This window comes from Anser brachyrhynchus (genome assembly GCF_964034855.1).
Source record: "Anser brachyrhynchus genome assembly, chromosome: 3".
In the NCBI taxonomy this organism is placed as follows: Eukaryota; Metazoa; Chordata; class Aves; order Anseriformes; family Anatidae; genus Anser; species Anser brachyrhynchus.
In genome coordinates this window covers 63,802,772-63,822,891 of record NC_137696.1, presented here as the reverse complement: position 1 = coordinate 63,822,891, position 20,120 = coordinate 63,802,772, and the positions used below count along the sequence as shown (strand labels likewise).

Below are 20,120 nucleotides of genomic sequence, written 5' to 3'. Positions count from 1 at the left end.
TTATTACAAATTCAGCCTTATTAAATTTAGGTATTCAAAAATCATCATCATAAAAAAAATTATCTTTGGACTATTCTGACAACTCCCAAGTCATTTAAATATAATTGTGTACAGGCAAAATTTGAAGGCATTGGCTTTTTGCCTGGAATTTCTGGATGTCGAGCTCCATAGCTGGAGCAGCTTGGCCCACACCTTTGCGTGCCAGCAAACCCCAGACAAATGCTGCTTGCTGCACTGGTGCAGACCTGAAGAGGGGATGCCTTGGACCTATCTTGGAAATACGCTGCACATGCACAGCAAAATTAATACATCTTTGGTCCATCAGATGTACACAGATCACTGCTGCACCTGTGCCGTCTCACCTCCTGGCACTGCAAATCCCATTTTTTCAGACTGCTGTTCCTTATTGCCAGTACCCTCCACTGCTCTGCATTGTGGCACCAGTACTCAGCTCTTTTGCCTGTTGCGAATATCCTAAAGCACACACACAAAAAGTTATCTCAAATTATCTGGACTACACTCTATTGACTTATTTATGTATTCTGGGTCCAAAAGTCCCTAGATGCAGGAAGTAAAGGCCTTATGAGTATTTCTTAGGAATTCTGCCTCATGAAGGAATTGTCTAAAAAGTGAGTCACTGAAAACGAAATCTCTGTGGGGTGTGGCAACTGTTTCCCATGTCCATGAGGTTTAATCATTCCAGTCACCCCACTCAAGTGAGTTAGCCTTATCTGGCACCCAGTCACATGAGCTGAGTGCTCTTTGCTGCCCTGAGCAGAGAGCCACGTGTGCTCAGCTTCTCTGAGCATCTCACTCTGCACCAGGGCTGGGCTTCAGCCTGTGTACAGCCTGAAGCTCGGTGGGGTTTTTCAGTTTTACAGGATTAGGCTGTAGCTGAATAAAGACTGTTAGGGAAGCAGGAGTACAAATGTTTTTCATGTTAAAAAACGGGCATCACAGCATCACACAAACCCTCCAATGGTTTTCAGAGCATTTGGGAAAATCTAAGTGAACAACGTTTTCCCTAATTATGTATTCAAAGAAAACACACAACAAGAAAAAAGCAAACAAGTAGCCAGAATCCAGGGTGGTAAGTGTGTTTTAAAACTGAGACATTTAAGAAAAGGGGCAGCTAAAGAGATTGGGAAAATGGTGAACCTGTCTTTCCAGAAATGAGAACCTCCAGACTGGTTTGATGTAGTGGTGGCCAACACTGGATTTGCTGCCTGGATAAAGTCAGAAAGAGTTGTTCAAAATAAAGAATATCAGTAGCATAGGACTATTTACAGGCCATACATAACATGAGGTTAAAAATGAGAAAGTTTTTAATCACTGGAGAAGTGCAGCCTTCCTCTGAAAATGCCAGGTGAGTGGCAGTGAGATGAAATGCTTCATCTTTGTCTCCCTACTGAAGGTGCTTGATCAGTATAGGGAAGTTATTTGGCAGTTTTGGTTACAAAGAACACGTTTCCCACATCTGAGACCTCCTGTAGACCACAATGTACTTAAAATGTTTGGGGTTCCTCCTGAAGTCGTGATGCGTTTAGGAGGTTTTGGCTTAGCCAAAAGTTTGCTGTGCCTGGTGCTTCTGATCAAAGCAGGCAGATGTGTTTTGCAGTGTATACTCAGTCTTATTTGACTGGAAAACGCAGTTGGTGCCTCCTGGATAGATGAGGTCTTTGACTCCCTTTTATTAACCCAACAGTTCATAGATACTGATACTCACATTAAGAGAGGAAAAGAATGGCTATTTTCTTGAGTTTATGAATCGAATCCATGAAACACAAATGACACCAAGTTTCTACAACTATCAATTAAAACATTTTAATTAAGCCACCACATTTGAAAGGAGTGCCACATACATTAGTATCACTTGAGAGTAATTAATGACTATTTGCAACAGCTTTCTCCCAGACATCTTAATTGTGTAACATGCTGCTTATGCTTCCATCTACCCAGTATATTCAGAACCAAGTTTATTTTACATTTGTGCTTTTTTGACAAGTCATGACAGTGCTTATAAAAAACATACAAAAGACTTAAGTTATGCTAAACCCTATTACCATACCATCCTCCCTTTCATTAGGAAGGGTGTTCATTTTCTTATGTCTTTTCTCCTTCTCAGCTTTAGCTGTGCAAGGATTTTCCAGACTTGAGATTCTCTTCTGTATTTTGAATTCGCTAGAAACTTACTGACATTACTCATAATACAGATACGTCTACACAGTATACCCCCCCCACCAGTACTGTACAGAAAAAAAGTGTGTTCTTAAAGACACATTTGTCACAAGTTGCCTTCTTCAGCAAGAATCACAAGCACAGTTGATTGTATATGCCATGACTGACTGAGCTTGTAACACTGTTCTGAAGTCTGCAGATGTCTGTACTCTGTAAAATTATAAAATACAGGCCTGCAAGGGGTGTTAAGACATCACCCAGCCTTTCCAAAGCAGGAACACATATAAAATGCAGAACTGCCAAATTAGAAAAGGTGTTACAAAACAGAATGGTATACAACATATAATACAAGATATATTGGGCATTGTAAAAGCTTAGATCTACATATCTTTGGTTTTACAGGATACTGATTAATGCATTGTAGCTCTATTTTGTACACGTGCATGAATACATATACCCACGCATTTGCCATCTCCTGAGTACTGGGTTCATGATAAGGGGAAAGCAGTCTTTCTTCCCCAGCTGAAGAAAGCCCTGACAAAGATTATAGACCTTAACTAAATACGCTGTAAGCTGCTCTGGTCCATGACGGACACAGACACAGCTCTGTCTCACTGGAAAGCAGTCGCCAGCTCCAGAAAGACAAGCTGGGAGCCCAGCAGGTTACGCCCGAGACATGTGTCCGTATGAAGTTTGCATGTATATATTGTTCACAGACTGCTTTCCTATTTATACCTGTTATCTCCAGTGACTCACAAAACTTTCCCAGGCTTACCAATCCCTGGAGTACCTACAATGTGTTTTAGAAACTTTTGGAGGTTTTCAACACCTTATGCTGAGGTTTCCCTCCAAAGCATGTCTGATAATTAAAATACTGCAGTTTTTAACGGGCAGACATAAAGAACAGTGTGTGTGTTTCTACTGAAAAGCATTTTCTAAATCAGCATCTGTCAAATACCATGTAAAAATGTACACATTTCAACATTTGAATATTTATTGGTTCTGTGACAATTAATATTTCATTCTATGTGTCTCCATCACAAGTACTGCAGTGGCCACAAAAACACCAATAAGTGTTACACTAGCCACCATTACACACACTAGCTCCATGCTTTAGAGGAAATCTCCATCCAACTGCAACAGATGGAGGAAAAAAAATAATTTTATTTTCCCCTTAGTTCATATAGTCAATAGTCAAAATAGTCCAGTAACAGGAATGAGAAGAGAATCTTAGGCAGCATGTGACTGTAATAGATTCAGTAAAGTTCCTTCCTTGGGACTGACTTTGGTGGAGGAAAAAGCATTCTTTAGAAGGACTGCATTTTTTTTCCTAGTTTTATTTAAGAAAATTTTGTTAGAGATGAAAACATAAAAAAAATAATATTTTGTAGGTCTCCCTTGTGGGTTGTTTAAAATCTCTCTCCCTCCTTTCTGAACTTGAAACCCTATGTCTTTATTCACAAGCAAATGTTTGAATAAATAAGGGTGACTCAGTTAGGAGGGAAAGGAGCAAGTAAACCACCTAAACAGAATTGACATGAGAATACATAAATAATACTTTAGGTAAAAGCTATTTGCTTAGAGATGCCAATGTTTTTACCTTTTTTTTTTTACCAGTGCTAGTAAGAAATACTCTGAAGAAATAAGGTGGGTTTTTTTTCAGTCTCTTATAATCGCACCAAAATTCACAGCAGAGGTGCTCTTCTGTTGCTTTGACAGTTGATTGTAGTTGGAGTTAACCTTTCAATTTAAGTATGGTGCTCTCTCTGGGGAGGAGTAGTAATAGGTCGGCTTGATGTTTCCCAGGACTTCATCTTCCCAGTTGGGGAGGCAGCAGAAAAAGAAAGCGCAACCTATCACAACAACAGTGCTGGCCCAACCAAAACCATAGGCCCAGCTGAACATATTATCTCCTATCAGTGGAATTTCTTCTGTGAATTTCACTGGGTAGATGACCAAGCCTATGATCTGGAATGCAGCTAAGGAGAGAAAGAAAAGAAAACCAAGAGTAAATGACAATGAATGTTGTTACTTTCCCCACTAAACAACGGTACCTGGAGATAACCGCGTTGCCCTCCCAGGTATGTGAGGATTAGCTTCAGTCCTGCGATCACACCTGCATTCTTGCAGAGGTGCCTGACCTCTGGTCGAGGCAGGTCCCCACCTACCTGGCAGCGGCAGCTACAGCTGACATTGCCACCTTGCTGAGGCACTCACCTGCACGCCCAGACCAGCCCTGTCCTACTGCCAGGCACCCTGGTCCTCGTGGAGCCAGTTACCTCCCATTTGTACCACAGCCTCCCAGCTCCTCCTCTCCCCAGGAAGGTGGGAACCAGCTGGCGTTCTCAGCTCTGAAGTCTTCGCGTGTGACATGCAGGGTCAAAGCTGGGTTTTGCTCCCGTGCACTAATTTTGGGAAAGTGTTAATCGAGAAAGGCTGCTGGAGCTTCCCTAACCATTGTCCTCTCAGCATAAGTCGAACTTCCCTTTTTTTTCCCAAGAAAATGAATCATAAACCAGACAAAGGCATCTTATTTCATGAGGAAGGCACCATCTAGCATGTTTTCCTGCTGCTGCCCATTTTACACCTAGGACAGCCTTGTCTTTGCACCCAGACTTACCGACAACAAAGAGCAAGCCTCCAATTCCCCGCACAAAGTTGAAACGGAGTATTTCCACTGAGAACGCGATGACTGTGAGGGCGAAGCAGATGACCAGGATCACAAAGCCAACGAGGTACGTGGCAGCTGCTGCTCTCCCCCATCCTAGAAAAGAAAAGAAGAAAGGTGTCACACACAGCAGTGCACTGAACTGTAGGTCACTGCAGGTCTTCTGTTTCCTTTAGTCATTTCTTTGTTGAAGTGCTTTACTGTTAAGAAGCATGCCCTATGTCAAAGCAATCCGGGATTTCTCCAAAGCACACAGCTGCAGAGCAGCAAGGCACTGTCGCTGGACAAGCAGTGCTGAACTCCCTGCCCACTAATTTGTCCTGCTTAAAAGGGGGATCTAGTATAGCATGATAACGGAGATAACATCTCCAAATTCAGTATCTGTAAGAGACCTACAGCCATCTGAGCAGATAGGGCACACAACCTCTGAGAATGTACTTTATCATTATCAGCCCTGTTTGACATACAAATTTACAAAACCACTTCCACACACGGGGCAGTATGAGAGCGGACAGGAGGGTACAACCACAAGCACAGCCACAACTGCTGGGAAGTAAAAATGCTGACAGCACACACCTTCCTGTCTGCTTGTTTCCGACAGGAATAATGTATGTGAAGTAAAATTAGCACGACCAAAAAGAAATAGATTTGGGATAGCCAAGCTGAGAGAAGACAAAGAGGAAGAGAATACTTTTGAAGATAAGTATCTATTCACAGCCCAAAATATTTAGAAAAAGCTAAAACCTGTGGGTGGAGAAGAAATAGCAGAGTCAAAGGTAAAGTGGAAGACTCATTACTCTGAGTCATTACTTCGAGGTTTGGTGGGACCGGACACCACACGGATGCCCAGGTTCAACAACGGGATCAGGCAGCTGCGGGCTGGGGAGGCTCAGAGGGGGAGCAAGGGGCCTGATCCCAGCCGAGCTCACAGCTCACCTGCAACACACCATCACAGCAAGGGGGAGAAAACTTCCAGCAAACCACCAGTAATTCCCATTTCACAGTGACACAGGCTTCTGAAAAGGCACCCGTTGCAGCCAGACCTCATTCTCTTTAAAAACTAGACAGTTTGGGTGAGTCCAATGCAAACAACAGCAAAGGTGTTTCTGCCTGGAGGCAGGATACCTACCCACATGGCCTAAAGAACCAAGTACCTCCGGTGCTTTGGTTTCAGTGAGCTGTCATCACAGCTCACTTTCTGTGTCTGCATAGCACGGGTTTCGACGTGCACGCTTTCAGATATAGGCAGGGCCAGATCCCGAGCTCCCTCTAACGTAGGTTTAAAGGGAGCAGTGAGATCTGGGCCAGAATATTTTCCAAAAAAAAAAAAAAAATCTTTCTTGTCCCAGCACAGCTGGAGTGACAAAAACAAGGAGACACCTTGTTTTTAACATAACCTCTGTCAAACAAGCCCTTGTTTGTGTAAAATCTAAGAAAAAGACAGTGAGACCGCAAACATTTTCCTGAGGAGTCAAAATCCTCTACCTTTACCCGTGTGCTCTACTGTTACATAAAAAGAAAAAGATAAAAGTAATTTGAGACAGAGAATGCAACACCACCACCACCTGAAGGCAGTCAGGTTGGCACAGAGAGGGCAAAGAAAAGGCTTTTCTTGGAGCTATTGTGAGAAACAAGACTCAAGACAGTGAAATGTTTTTAAACCAGCTCTCCTCAGCCTCCACACCTCCTGCAGGCAGCTCTGCGTGATTCATGCCCCTTGCCTAGCAGAGCGCTGCAGGGGCAGGAGGGAAGGAGTACACCCCACTGGCGTTTGGAGATTACAGCTATGTCACTGGTCCGATACCATCTTTTCCTTCAAAATCTTCCCTGACGTACCTAATGCAGGTATTGGGCATTGTCTCCACAGCAGGATTTATTTAGGGATAAAGAATATAAAAGGGCATTTAGCCATAACACACAGCCAGCCCAGGAAAAGTGATTCAGACTGAACAAACTAGGAATGCTATTTATCAATATCTGCCCTATTAAGGGAAAAAAAATAAAAACAAACAAAAACAGTGACAACAGCAAGAAACGCTTTCAAAGTACCTTCCCCTACAGTGCATTACATCCGCTAGCACAGTGCTGGAAGCCAAGCCTGGCATCTGGCCTGATATAGGATAGGTTGCAAACTCAAACACACCAGCAGACTAGACACCTTGAAGTCTGCTGCAACACAAACAAGACCGAAAGAGATACAGGCTGGAAAGTCCTCAGTGCTATCTCTGCTATTTCCAGACCCTACGTGCTTAGTTTACAAGGATAATGAGCTTTTCGATACAGCTCAGCCTTGGCTCCAGTCACGGTGAATTATTAGCTCGTCTCTGGCAATATGAGTGACAACACATGTAGCGGTAGGAGATATCCAGTCAGGAAGATTGATATCAAACCCAGCTTCTGTACGTCTTCAGAAACGGGGCAGTAGTAGGCACCACCACTATGAAATTCACCACTTTTTTTCTGCTCACATGCAACAAAGCGTAGTGTTGGTGAGCCTGCATCTTCCCTTCTCCTGCTGGATTATCTTCTCCAGCAGCAGTTATCAGCGGCATGATGTTGACAAGAGCTGATAAGACCGAGACATTGGTGCTGGCCGCGGTGATGGATGGGATCTGCTCTCGGCAGGACTAGATAACAGCTATCGAACGGCCAGCCTGCCACATTAGCACTGGTGGGAAAAACAGCAAGAGCAGCCAAGTATAGCTATGCACAGTGTAAGAGAAATCTCCCCAAATTAACCTCATCATCCCCGCACCTATTAAGACAGGCCCTCCTGGCTCCGCAGGCACCCTGCCTCTGCCCACCAGTTCCTCCGCCTGCGGCTCCGGGCTGTCGGGGGGAGAGGTGTGTATTTTGTCTCCCACTGTTTTTGCTGGCCTAAGGGCTGCGGAGGTCTGCTTGCAGTCTGAGAAAGACGGATCAGCCCCAACGTCCAGCTGGTTTGTGCTCAGAAGAGCCTTGTAATCACGAGAGATTTTGCCAGAATTTATGTTTTCCATTGAAATAGAAAGTCCCTTCATTTGGCAGAGAGACGATTTCTTACTCAACCCAGACATAAATATGACATGTGTTTATGAAATCAAACAATAATGCCAAAGTAATTTGGGGCTGCATAAATAGGAGGACAGAAGAATGGGAGAACAGGAGAGTGGCACGGTTTGAGGCGTTACCATTCCCCAGGTCAGCTTTGCCTCAAAGAAGAGTTGAGTTCTTTGCATCTAATGGGCAGAAATGTATTATCAATTAGGTGGTGTTTACAGAACATTAAAAAACTGTACAGGAGCTGAAGGGCTATAATTATTGGGAAGGGTTAAGAGTTTTATTATTCAGCTTGATCAATGGTGACTATGCAAAAGAACTAAGCTGCAAATGTTAGCATGTGAATAACTAGGAGGGATCAGAATTATTTGAAGTTAATGGTGAGCATCAGTAATAGGATGAAATAAAGGAAAAAAAATAAAAAATAAAACAAGAGCCTTAGTGTTAGCTGTACTTCCTGATTTTATATGGCTGGGCCTCAGCCTCAACAGGGAAGAGATGGAAGCTCTGCAGGGTAGGACATTTACATCTACATTTCCCTGTAGAAACAAATAAAAGGACTGAGAAAATAGTCTAGCAGGAAGATGAACCAGTACAGATTTGAAGTAACAAGCCCTTCTCATCTTTGTTCACTTATTTACAAAACCAAAAGCTAGTTTGTCAGCTTGTGAATAGCTAGAATATTAGGGTGGAAGCTTTTACTATGACATGCTTAGAAGAGATGCAGTTTTACATTGTAGTTATAACAGTTTTCTGTATATAAATCACAGTGACAATTTTTGTTTGGCGTTGAGAGCTCATAGCATGGAATGCCCAGAAAATATGCTTTAGTTGACAAAACAACACTGGACTGCGAGAATGACAGCACTGAGAGTAATATTTTCTTGCTCACATAATGTGCGAATTTCCATGACGACATGAGCAGTGAAGGAAAGGTATGTGCACACCCATCGTGAGCACAGGGCAGCCCAGAACTGCAGGCTTGCCAGGAGAGCTGGCTGGGAGTTAACACTAGGGATCCCAGCTCTCCCTTGTTTTTAGCAGTCCGGAAAAAGCAATTGTTATGCTACTGAACTTAAATAAAAGCCTGGTTTCAGCCATTTGACTCCAGCTGGAAGTCAGGAGAGGCAAAATCCTGTATGATTCCAGCTTTTAATGCCTCCCTGTTGCTTACAGTAGAGATGAGCCTGTCCTGCTCGCTGGGATCTTTCACCGGGGAGTCTCAGGACGCGTCTTCTGGGTGTAGCCAGGCACGCCGACTGCTATCTCTCTTCTATTAGCATTCTCTGAGTGCCTTCACCCAGCTGATACTCTAAGTTTGTTTGTCTAGAACACATCCTGGCAACATAAATCAGACAGAACCGTGCCTGAAAAGAGGTGAGGGTGCAATGAGTGTACCCATAACGTTCCTTTTTTACCTGGCCCCTCAGCCACGTTTGGCACATGCTTGCTGTTTCACCAATAATCTGCGGTATCAAAGTCCAGTCCTCTGGCAGCAGGGGCACAGTGGCAGGGAAACATGATTCACAGAGGCTGGGCTCCTAAGTCCCACCTTTTTTTTTTTTTTTTCTTTTTTTTTTTCCCCTTTCAGCACTTGTTAAGGCTCCAGATGAATGCTTCAATTTTTCTAAGTTGGCTATTGCGTACTTAATGAATACCAACCAGCTGGTAGTAATATGAAAGAGCTCACCACCTCGGGATCACCTTAACTGCACACATACACACCCATCTTTTATAGCGACAATTCAAGCCAAAGTCACTGGGAACAGGCGTTTAGGACTGGGAGGACGTTTACACCCACAATTACTGTTCCTAACCTTACAGGCTCATCACTGTAAAGACGCAGGCAAACACCCTCTCCAAGTATCCACGCTGCCAACAATCCTCGTCATATCTGATGGCTTACTGATATGTTTCAAACACACAGTCAACAGTTTTATCCTGCCATGGTCCAAACTAAGTCATCTTGAGTCATATTATGTGCAGTGCAGCAGCCACGCATTGCAACATATTGATAAATACACAGATGCTGCCAGGCAGGTACTTCCCAGATGCAAACCAGTATAGAGCTTGAATCAAAATCCCTTCCCCACCTCCCTACCAAATGATACTTCACTCTTCTTTTTCCCTTTCCACTTCTTCCCTCTTATGTGGACTGTAAACATGCATTAAGAAGCAATTCAGTTTAGGAGACATTCCTATTTGCAAAACTTTGTTTGTCTGTTCCTGCCCCCTTTTCCCCATTTAAAACAAGTGACCGAACTGCTTTTTCTCTTTCTCTTCTTAGCATACATGCCACAGCTCAATTAAGAAAATGTCTAATGCAGTTTTCTACTAATGGAGATTCACTCTGAAGTCTTCTTCTCATCAGGAGAGGTGCAGGATAGTTACAGTACAGTAGTTATCATATGCAAAACACAAGTTATGCATCTCAATTAATTTGCTTTTATTTTCCTGCAGCAGTGCTGTAAACGCCTGCTAGGCATTTTTTCCTTTGTAAATGCCCTCACCTACTTTGAGCCTAATTGCATTAGCATAGAAAAAAGGAAACAAAATAAATCAAACCTGAACTCATATGTTACATCCTGTCTCCAGATGTAAATAGTATTTGAGAAGACAGTGGCATTGATTTCCTCAAAATTACAGAAGAGGCAAAGTCAAATTGGTCTAAATAAGCCAAGGATTTAAATAAGCTTTGGTTTAAGATTAAATAAGCAAAGTCAAGGATACTACTCTCCTGCTAACTAGAGAAAACTGCAGAAAGTCACTTTGCCCCCAAACGCTCGGGACTGAAATGAAGCACACACCCATCGGCACTCGGGGACGCGAGAGGCAGGGTCACTGCTGGAGAAAGCAAACCTCAGCAGCTCCTCTGCATTAGCAGTTCTTCTCCGTGCAATGCAAATTTCAGCCACACTCCCGCACTAGCTTTTCTGCCCTGGGTAGTGGGGGAGATGGGTATTTTCATCGCACCAGCCAGATTTCTTTCACCTTCAGTTAAACCCACAGCCATCACCTGGCCTTAAAACGAAGCCAGTGCTTTTGCAAAACATTCAGGACTTAGCAGAGGCATGAGTGTCCCAGTGGCAGCCTTCTGTGCACGGGTGGCAGGGGATCTGTGCCGGGAAGCCTCCCTGCCTGCACTCGCGCAGGCTGCAACGCTCCCTTCCAGCTCTCCAGCTGCAGTCCCCAAGGTACCCTAGTCGAGGATCTTAAGGCGGGTCTGCTTATTTGTCCAGAAATATTTTGTTTGAGAGAAAAGCAGACGTAATCAGACCACAGCTAGGAAAAAAAAAAGGAAAGAAAGTCCCCAAGAAACAGAAACTGTATGTGGTAAGAATGTGCGATGTCAGATAGAAAAGCGGCTAAGCAAGTTAAAACGGAGGCACAATTATTCCCCGATTTAGGTCCCAGGGCAATACAGAGGCATATACAGGAAACAGTATTTTTTCTGTCTGCAAAGCCACGCTGGGCCATTATAAGCTGCAGGTCGGGAGGCATCCCTCAGCTAGGCAGGGTTAAGGTCCTCTCTCCGGAGGCCCGGGGAAGGCACCTTTGCTGCTGCCCAGGTGCCCTGCATAAATACTTCTTCCCTTTCCGTTCGATCAGCGAGGCCGAGAGGGAGCTGGTTACTGCAGGGCGAGGCTGCTGGCACTGCAGGCTGCAAATAACTGATAGAAAGCGAACCCGTGGCCAGTTGGCTCCCTTACTTTGATTATGAAAGAACTTTTTTTTTTTAATTAAAAAAAAAAAGGCTCCTTACTGACAGAAAAGCCTGCTCTGAAGCAGCCTGAGGACCTGTGTTTCTTTGCTCGTTTAAGCCCTGAGACAGTGGTGGTACCGGTTCTGCCCAGAAAACCCCATCCCAGCAAGCAGCTGCACCAGCAAAGAAGCGTCGGGACCGCTGTTTTTCCGACCACCTGCCGAACCAACTCTTTTTGCAGCCAATGCTCCCCCGGGGTGCAGCCACCGGAGCCCGGCTGCCGGGGTCCCACGCAGGGGAGGGCGGACTCGCGGGCCCCCCGCTTACCATAGTCCATGAGGGATTCACAGCTCCAGTTGATGTCCTGCTCGCCCCGCGTGCAGCTCTCCCACAGCGACGCTTGGTGCACGTAGGGCTCCGACTCCGACTCCAGCCAGCCCCTGCCCGCCAGCGCGATGATGCCCATGATGATGGCCAGGCCCAGCAGCAGGGGCAGGAGCCACCGGCACCTCCAGCAGGCGAGGGTGCACACCACCATCCTGCCTGGCTGTCGGGGGCACCTGGAGAGCCCGAGCTTCGCCGGTAGGGCAGGGTGGGGTGTCGTAGGGACGCTCCTCTGAGAAGAGAGACTGCCGGTCTGTCCGTCTGAGCTGGGTTTTAATGCGCGCCGGGGGAGGAGGGAGTCCCACCCACATTCCTGTGACTAAGCGTGGCGGCGGCAACCTGTGGAGCTGGAGGAATGGAGAGGAGAGGAGAAGAGAGGAGAGGACGGGGCCGGGTCGTGCTCCTCACCCTGCCCCTGCTCCCTCGGTGCAGCCTGGAACAAACCACCGTCCACTTACGCTGCCCGTCCCGTGCTTAACTCCTTGCTAGCTGCTCCCCTCCCGTGTCCAGCCTCACTTTTTGGTCGTGGTCATTGGCACAGTCTTGTGTCCTGCTGGCCTTTCACCCGGGCACGGGGAAAGCCGAGACTCTCGTGAGACACTTGAGCCACTTGGATGGACACCTTGGATGGCTCTAGAGTCAGGGCACATCAATGTGCTTGATAAGCTGGAGTCCTAAAACGCGTAGTGCTGCATTTTGCTAGGGGCATGTTCAAAACCAGATTCTGCTTTTCAGGTTCCCAGTATATGTAAGCCTTGTTTCGACTTTTGTTTTGACTACTGTCGGTGTTACATGGTGGATCACTTACCTTATACCTGACCTCTGCGCGATACCCCTACATTACACCCAACAGACCTTCCCAAGAGTTTGTCTGTCTGTCTTTCTCACCACCTCTGCAGGTGTCTTCTTGGTAGCTGTAAATAGCCACAGCAAAAACTTCAGGTTCTTGCTGTATTTCACAAACCCTGCCCTCTCTCCAGGTAGTTAAATTCATTTTTCTCCTCTCTGCTCACCGGATGAAGACAGATAATCATTACCTAAAGTTAATAATACTAATAGTGTTAGCCACTTCAGGTACTGAACACTTACAATATGTTGCTTAACAATTAAAGTAGTCAATTCCTTGCCCAGTTTTTGAACAATTTGAATGCAAATGAGAAGAAGAAAGAAAGGTGTTATTTGAGAATGGGAACATGACATTATTGACAAGGAAACAGCTCATCGTAGCTAACACTTGTCTGGCATTAAACTTAGCATTAAACAAACACCTGGTTCCTAATGGCCGTCTAACAAGTGCTTGATTGCAATTGTGCTTTGACTTTCAACAAGCACAGCGCACAGACACAGTCCAGGAGTGGTACTCAAGACCCCTGTGCCCTATGCCCTTATATTTCCCCATCCTATATCTGGCAATGCACCCCAGAGGTGACCAAAATGAAGGTTTCCACACCACATGACATAAATGCAGACTCAATATTTTGGTCATGGGAGAAACACTTCTCCACAGTAATATCTACACACATCTCATCATGTTACCCCATTGCCCAGCACCAATGCAAACTCTTGCTATATGAGCAGACATGTGCCAAACACGGGATTCAGGATGCATGTGTTTTTGGCACATAACTCACATACATTTGGTTGAGTAGTAGAGCAGCTTCAAGGCTTCAGCAAAGAGGTCAGTAGGACAGCAAATATTTGAGGTCTGAAGGGCTGAAAAAGATTACTGGGTAGGGTGGATTATATGGGTTTCAAGGAAGATGCAGAGCTCTAAGGTCGTATTGCAGTGCATCGAATGAAATTTTGTCACAGCCATGTCAAACATGCTCAAACTGTGACCCATGTCAATTCCTCAGAAGATACTCAGAGGACTTGTCTTGTGGGGAGGGATGGTGAACCTCATATGAGTATTGATTTCTGGCAAATGCCAGGGAGTGGACTGTGATGCTGGAAACAAAACAAGATGATATCACCATAGGGAAGCTACAAAAATCTCAAGCAGGTTACCTCAAACCATAAGAAGTTTCACCAACCCTCTCAGCATTCTCTTCAAAGTTCCTACCAGAAAAATCCAAAAAGAAGCTATGCATACCTAAAAGGTATGTACTTGTATGTACTTGTTAAAACAAAGTGAGAGAAAAATCAGACAGTGAGAAGTATTAATTCTGTCACTGATAATTAAAATATATAATTTATATTTAAAAGTAGCTTCCAAGATTATTTCCATATTTGTTGCACAGCATGTGACTTTCCAAAGTGTGCAAATAAAAGGGTGTAGCTATGAGCTATTGTTTTACTGAAAACTGACTGAAAAAGGGTATTTTTAAGTTGATGGTTTTAAGAATTTCCATTTCTGAATACTGTTGAGGGACCACTTACCCCTTCACTGTCTCAAGGACTTTTACTGTCAAGTTCATATTGTCTGGCAAAAAAATGAAGGGCTAGTTTTAAGATCTAATCTGTCTTTGAGTCATCTATCTGGAAAATGTAATGGCCTGCTTGTACCTGCATACTAACTTGAACTGTGACAAGGTATCAATTTACTGTTTAATGCACATACATACACACATAAATAAACAGATGCATATATGCATACATATACACATGAAGGTTGATTAACATGCACATATGTATATATATATATAATGTGTGCATTTGTGTACATATATATGCACAAAAACACTTCTGTTCTTTTGTACTTTTGTCACCTTTGTACTTTTTGTTCGTAACTCCTCTTTCACCCTTCAGTTCCTACCACTGTTTCCATACAATACCAATTCAAATCATAACTACCTGTGTATTGTTCTTGAAGCCTTGATTACCACAGCTTGGTCCTTCTCAAATCCAGCTGAATCATTGGCAGCACACAGCAACCAAAACAGTCTTCCTCATCCGTTCCTGACATCCACGCTCACTGTTCATTCCAAATAGAGCTGTAAATAAATTTTGCTTAATCTACCAGCATGCATAATTCTTCAACACATAATGTTTGCATAGAGGAGAAAGGCAGAACTAGCTTTTAATTTTTTTTTGTAACTATAGCAGAACTTTATTTGTTCAGTGCTGAGAGGTGATTTTCCAGCAGCTCACTATCAGCAGCACTCAGAAGCAGGTACAGAAGTTTGTTTTTTTTTTAGTACAAAAAATAAGAGCTGTTCTCTACAGTTGGAAGAGAAGCAAGGTTAAATTTCATCCATTTTGTGAGAAATAGAGCAGGAATGCACTGCTCAGGAAAATACCCGTGTTGCTACAAGGTCAGAAGTTAGAGAGTTTCCCCAGTTCAGAAACGCACATGGAGCTGGTTGCCAGGTTTATTAGCAGCATTAACTGGTTCCCCAAGACAGCGTATGCCTCTGCAGCGGTGTCCGGAGGCTCATGACGAGACTCCTACTGGGGTGCTGAGGGCAGCCTGGCCCTGCTGTCATGTCACGCTGAGCCCACCAAGCCCTCCTCTGACATCAGCAGCCACCATGGCCTGTCCTGCAGCTGCCCGGTGACCCTATGAGAACGGAAATGCAATCAATGTTCCCTTTTGGTTGCAAATATCTGGCTTTTTCACTGGAGACCAGAGTATAGTCCTCTTACCCTCTTACCTGTGCTTCTTGTCTTCCCTTCTAGTGGCAGTGCCCTACATATGCCGCTAAAGCCTGCAGTTAAGCACAGCACTGAACATTTACAGAGCGGGAATAGCTTAAGGTGAAAATTCCCCTTACACCCCTTTGCATTTTTGGGTACTACTGATGGAAGTGTCGCTCTGTGTGAGGAAGCATAACCACCAGGCTCTACTGATGACATACAACGAACAGAAAAGCCAACTACCAAATCCATCTGAAGCTGAAAGACAGCATATGAAAGATTTCTTTTTGTGTTTACCAAGGGCCTACAGCACAGTCAGCAAAGTTATCCGCATTTGGTTCCAATGTTACTTCAATTTAGTAGTGAGAAAATCTAGCAAATTAATAAAGCCTTGCCTCCTGCAGCAAAATAAGCAGCTCCAGCAGCATATGTAGTTTTTGTCACCTCCAGCTTGTGTAGCCAGCATAAGCGCAGAGACCAGATGGTTGTAGTCAGTTCGATGGTGCTGCAAAGATACATGCATGAAAAGCACATAGTACTATGATCACGGGGAAAAGATGCCCAATACATATCAAAACAAACTGAAGGTTTGCTTTACTAAATGACTAGAAATAACTGATTCTATCTGGGCACTCGAGATCAAGCTCCTCTGTCAAATATATGTTACCTTCAGCTACAAAGGCAGCTACATGTTCTATAGTTATTCTGAAAATCTAAATCCTTGTCTCATTTTTTTATTTTTTATTTTTAGCATGGAAAACAGGATTCATAAGCCTGTTTCACAGCCACTATCCTTACATGTAGTCATTTATTATGCAAGTCATCAGATAATTTCATAATCTTTGGGACTATATAGCAATATTTTTCTCTGCAGCATAACAAGGGATGTGCCCCTCTAGTAGATGGTGCTGTGCACAGAGTAAATCATTTACCACTGCTGGCAATCATTTACCAAGCTATCAAAGAAAACCAGGCAGAGCTGAGTGAAGGTCAGAGATCAGCTCCAGTCCAGGTGGGTTCTCATGGGTATGGCTTTTAAGTGGGGCAGGGGGAATCTGGTTCCCAAGGGTGCATTTGGGGAGGACATGATGGGTGGCACAGCGCTGAGGTCACTGCTCTGCCCCACATTGCAGCTGTGGGGCACAGCAGGGTCCCTTCAGGGCTGAGGTTCCCTTCCTTTTCCCATTTTATCTGAAGACAGTTTTTCTAGCCTGTTTACCTCTCAGCTAAAGCCTTTAGGAAAAAAGTAATGTCCGCAGACTGAATACCTGTTGTAAATACAATTATTTTATAATTCATGGGTGTTGTCCTTCTCCAGCGTCTTATGCTCACTTTCCTCAATGTTCAAGTGCCCTAATTCTACTTAATCTTTCTTCAGGCATCACAGCGGTAAGACCTCTATTTAGACACTAATTAGCATCACCAAAACAAGGTAGTCATTCAACCCATAAAACAGGATAGGGATACGAGGTAGTGTAACCCATACCAACCGCTCCAGCAGTATTTCCAAATCAAATTTCTCCTTCCTTATCTGTGCTGAGACGTTTCCATTACCTGAATTTAAAAGAAAGCAATTTTTCTGAACAGATTTTGTCAGTAGCTCTTGGTTGAATTCAGCTTACATTAGAAACTCATCTGGGGCTGGCGCTACTGAAATAAACTGGCTCTGTGCAATTGATGTGCCACTGAAACTGCTTCAAATGCCTTGTGCAAATACCAGGTTGGATGAGCAGCACAAGAACATCAGCATGGCCCACAGAGGCTGACTAACTCATTCCAGCACGAGACATCTTAGGTGACTCCATCTGCCTGGGAAGACCTAAAATCATATAAATACAAGGACAGCAAAGAGCCCTCCTCTTTCTGCACACGCTGTGCCTCTAGTTGCCATGCAGATGGTCAGTAAGATGCGCGTGAGGTCACTGACTCAGCAACTCAATTTTTCTGTGCTTATGCTCTCCAGAAGAGCATAACCTCTGTGTTAGAGTTGCCCTGGATGAAATTCTGCCTCTATTAAAGGAAATGACAGAATCCCTGGTGGCTGGGATTTTACCCCAGAGCTCTCTAGAGGCCTCAGGTTCACTTGGATCATGTCCACACAATATCCAAGGTCTACGGACTTGTCACTGCAACTTTTCCTCCTTTACCTCATCCTCTCATTTGTATTTGCAAAACATAAAAAAGAGGAAAGCATAAAATAAAGAACTGTATCATCTTTGACCTGCATGCTAATTTAGGTTTTGTCTATAAGTCCTTTTCCAAGGCTGCAAACTGATCATCTTTGTGCATGATGCTAAAGTGTGGCAATGACATCCTAGGAATTGCCCAGCTGACACTGAAACTATTGCTTCAGGAATGGGAACTTGGTCCAGCATGAGAAAATCATTTTCCAGAGTTTCTAATATTTCTTTTTGAATCCCCCTTCAACGAAAACCCATGGTTCAACGAATTCTTATATGTGAGGGTTTGCAGGTTTTCATTGATTTTAGGTTTGTTTGTTTGTTTGTTTTTAACATTTCCTATTTACTCACGGAGGTCCAGGGAAGGCTTATCATTCTTGGAGAGCAGCATGCTCCTATTTGTTCTGAATTATGTATTCACTTCAACTAAGCTGAGAGAAGACTTGTTTTGGAAAATGTCATATCTGTGCAATATCAAACACAAACGTGGAAATGCAAATATTGCAACTCAGCCTGCTCTATAGGGACACCCTCAGGTTTCTGTGTCATTCTGAGAGCTGGCTTCAGATCTGGAACTGTGTTTAAGTGAGACCTGGGCTTCCTCCTGCGGTTCCCGTGCTAATGTTAAGAGGTGCACATCTCCTTGCTACCTGGCGGCTGCAGGGCACGAAGCCTGGGGGAAGCGGGGTTCGTGCTTCAGGCGCCTGCAGGAGTCGGGGTTCGTGCTTCAGGGATGGCTGTTACCACCAGAGGGCAGGAAACACCTCCAAAACCTGGGGACTGGGGGCCGGGAGGGCCGTCCTGAGGCGTCCCTGACCAAATGCCTAACCCGGCCCTGGGGCCTCCCAGGCAGCCCCACGAAGCTCGGAGGAGCCCTCCTGGCCTGCCCATTGCCACGAAGCCGGTCATCCCGTGCTTAATTCCCCCCGAAATCAAAGACCTGGAACCTAAACTGGAATTCGCCTCGCTCGGCCATTTCAGGCTTAGGGTGCAGCAAAGAGCAGTGTCTGTCGGTCTGTCCCCCTGATGGTGTCACGGCTGCGTGGCCCGCTCCTGTCTGGACACTCGCACCGTATTTGTCCCTTTATACCTTCCACTGGGAAATCTGCACTTGCAATTGTGGATACAAGTTCATTCAGGGAGCTGGAAGCTGCTATCCTGCAGTCCATTCTTGTCACCAAGACTTTTAATACATGTATTTAAATGGATATCTTTGAGGAAAGATCGAGTCAAATCCAGAAAGAGTGTATCATTCAAATATTTTGAGGAAAAATAAATTTACAGAAGCTTTCTATTTTACTGATATTTGCATTTCCTTGCATTAACCCATATTTCCTGTCTTCAGTTTTTCCTTCCCCTCTGTAAAGCCACGCACATCTCAAGTCTGCCCACACAGCACTGTAGAAGACAGTCATCTTTTTTGCTCTTTTTAGCCTCAGCACAGGCACCTCTTGTAAACTGCTGTCCTGGTTCCCAGCAGCAGCAGCAGCAGGAGCTTTTGGGATAAATTTAATCTCCATGTGCATATCCAGAACCAGACAGGGTACATTTCATTGCACAGCTCCACATTAAAGACCCTGTTTAGCTTTTATAAATGACTCATCCAATAGCTCAGTCCACTGAGGCCTGATTTCTAAGAGACAGTCTGGTCTTTAAGTACATGCTCAAATGAGGGATCACAAAACCAAATTAGCAGCACATGTGGACGTGGCACTGGATTCACTCGTCATGCATGAACATCAAGATTTTGAGTCATTATTTGCAGGGGCAAGTCGGGGGTGCTGTCTTTTACGCACTCTCTCCCAAGCTTTGTTGCATCAGGAAATGCCTCTGTTCCTTCCTGGCATTGACCCATTTTGCTATTCTATTATGCAAAACAATGCTTATAAATAATGCTGTTTTTCTCTCCCATAGCACTGGACAGATAGCAGAAATCTCTATTCGTTCAGCTCCAAAACCTTGTTCAATTCAGCTTAATCACACTTACAGGATCTACTTTCCCGTGCAGAAACAGCACTGTACCTCTGATTTGAAAAGCATCTCTTTCTTGAACTTCTTACTGTGATAGAAGTATCTGAGTGCAGGAAGATGAATGAGGGCATTGCAGAAGATAGTATCTGTAAATATCTAAAAGAATGGGAGGAAAAATAATTTTTAAAATACACAGATATGCAGAGTTAGCACAACCATGCATGAGCAAGAGTGAAAGTGTTAAGAGCAGTAGGAGAAGGCTGGGAGGTGGGGAGATGAGGGAGAAAGGGGAAATACCATGCCAAGGGGAAAGTTTCCATCTTGACAAGTGTGCAGCAGGGAAGTGTTTCTTTAGCTCATGAAGTGAGCTCATTTCTCTCAAGTGTTGGTGAGCGTATTCTGTAAACACTTTTACTTTTTG

General features: G+C 44.4%; 1 protein-coding gene across 1 annotated transcript; it reads right to left on the bottom strand.

Moving 5' to 3' along the window:
• Positions 1–1,798: 1,798 nt before the first annotated feature.
• PERP (p53 apoptosis effector related to PMP22) lies at positions 1,799–12,495 on the bottom strand. Its single transcript, XM_080586260.1, has 3 exons — positions 11,916–12,495; positions 4,799–4,942; positions 1,799–4,157 (listed from the first exon to the last, which is right to left on the bottom strand). Exons 1-3 carry the CDS (start codon positions 12,124–12,126, stop codon positions 3,922–3,924), a joined length of 591 nt encoding a protein of 196 aa, XP_080442386.1. The 5' UTR covers positions 12,127–12,495; the 3' UTR covers positions 1,799–3,921.
• Between the last annotated feature and the right edge of the window lie 7,625 nt (positions 12,496–20,120).

Coding starts and splice junctions, on each gene's coding strand:
- PERP (XM_080586260.1), bottom strand. CDS start 12,126: ATGGTGGTGTGCACCCTCGCCTGCTGGAGGTGCCGGTGGCTCCTGCCC. Junction 4,943..11,915: donor TGAATCCCTCATGGACTATG/GTAAGCGGGGGG, acceptor TTTCTTTTCTAG/GATGGGGGAGAGCAGCAGCT. Junction 4,158..4,798: donor AGGCTTGCTCTTTGTTGTCG/GTAAGTCTGGGT, acceptor TTCTCTCCTTAG/CTGCATTCCAGATCATAGGC.